Source organism: Sitodiplosis mosellana, unplaced genomic scaffold (genome assembly GCF_009176505.1).
Source record: "Sitodiplosis mosellana isolate CC-2019 unplaced genomic scaffold, AAFC_SMos_1.0 Smas_scaffold_2947, whole genome shotgun sequence".
In the NCBI taxonomy this organism is placed as follows: Eukaryota; Metazoa; Arthropoda; class Insecta; order Diptera; family Cecidomyiidae; genus Sitodiplosis; species Sitodiplosis mosellana.
In genome coordinates this window covers 1424-3116 of record NW_022598189.1, presented here as the reverse complement: position 1 = coordinate 3116, position 1693 = coordinate 1424, and the positions used below count along the sequence as shown (strand labels likewise).

Below are 1693 nucleotides of genomic sequence, written 5' to 3'. Positions count from 1 at the left end.
ATCTATTGTGTTTTCATCATCGGAAAAGTCAGATGTATCACAATGTGAATATGAGGTGTATGGATCAAAAGCAACAACGGATACCCAACTGCGATGCCCTTGCCCTCGCGCCACAACGCGGCGTTCATTCACAGACCAAACAGTAACTAAATCATCTTCACCGCCGACTACGATGTACTTTCCATCGGGGCTCCAACAAACACATAAAAATCCGCCAAAATAAGATCGTGCTATTCCTATTAGCTCCATTGTCTCGTATGAAAATACACGTAGGAACCCATCTTGAGACACAATGGCCAACATTGAACCACATGGTGAAAAACAAAATTCATTGATACTAGAATTTTCTGTATTAAAAACCCATTTGTATAAGGGATTCCTTGAAGATTTGGATTTGCACGTTAAAATCGTAAAACCGTCACCAGATTTGAAGTTTTGATAGTTGGGTGCAGTTGGACTACATGGCAGTTCCTCATTGTACAAATACAAATGACCAGAAGAATGTGATGCCAAAAATAAATGAGGAGATTTGGGTAACCATTTCAGACAGGTTACTTTTGTTTTGTCGATAAGTCTCTGAAAAGCATGGAAAAAAACAAGTTTTGTAAAATCAAAATGCATTGCAATGCAACGTGAAAAAATTTACTTCTTCATTATACAAACGCCCTGTTTCTCTTTTTCCAGGCTGCACTAACTGAATTTGTCCCGTACTAAATCCAACCAAAAGAGGCGCGCAATCGTTTACAGCAGTTGTTCCATTAAAGTCGTGACAACTTGGACTGGTACCTTTGTATAGTTTCTTATCAATTGGTTTACACAGGTCAACGTTCTGTAAAGGAACAGTTTTTTGTTCGTGATTACTAATATTATATATTATTATTGGTTTAATATTTTAGTTTTTGTAGGAAAAATGAATCCAATAGGATTCGTGAAATATACATTTTGGGTATAACAATAGACAAATTTGATCCACAAAGTAGGCCAGAATGACTAAAAATTTCATTTCTAAACTAGACATTTACACGTTTTTCAATATGAGTACTGTTTTTGAATTTTTCTGGAATTATTTCTTTAGGGAAATCTAATCAGATGAAAAACCTGAATATAGTGACGCTTGCTGTGCGTGGATCTACCACTCAAAATGACTGATATCATTTTGAGTAACGCTATGACGATTCTATCATTCAATTTGGGGGGCAAATAGCCAATTTGTCGCAGAATCATGAGGAAAAAAAATTCTGATTCAAAAATGTGCATAAAACTATGATTGGGACCTGGCGAATCATGCATATCGCCTCAAACAATCGATTTTAGTCTTTTTTGATGGAATATACACTTTTTGCTTGCTGATATCGTATTTTTGGTACTTTTGTATGGGAGGTATGTGAAATATGTGTTTTTTCTACGCAAACACTACGTCAAAAAATATTATTATTATTCTGCACCATACAGCGTTTCTTCGCCAGAGGTGGTTTATTTAGCATAAATAAATCTTGTTATATTTACAATATTTACAATGGGATAATTCATTCTATTTGACTTTACTCTCTCCAAATTCTGTTTCTCTTAAAATAGTCAGCTACTCTCTGTTTTACAGTATTTGTACTTGTGTTATTGAATGGAAGACGTTAGCTGTCAAAGTCATAACAAGTATACTTTCATTGCTGCACATTATTAAATTAAATTTAAATAT

At 34.6% G+C, this 1693-nt stretch overlaps 1 protein-coding gene across 1 annotated transcript; it reads right to left on the bottom strand.

The window, feature by feature from the left end:
- Positions 1-3: 3 nt before the first annotated feature.
- On the bottom strand, positions 4-889 carry LOC129571593 (WD repeat-containing protein 20-like; the record flags this gene model as incomplete). The annotated part of the gene is made up of 2 exons (XM_055451401.1): positions 4-576; positions 647-889. Coding segments are annotated over 2 exons (816 nt in total), but the record flags the coding sequence as incomplete, so codon positions are not given.
- Between the last annotated feature and the right edge of the window lie 804 nt (positions 890-1693).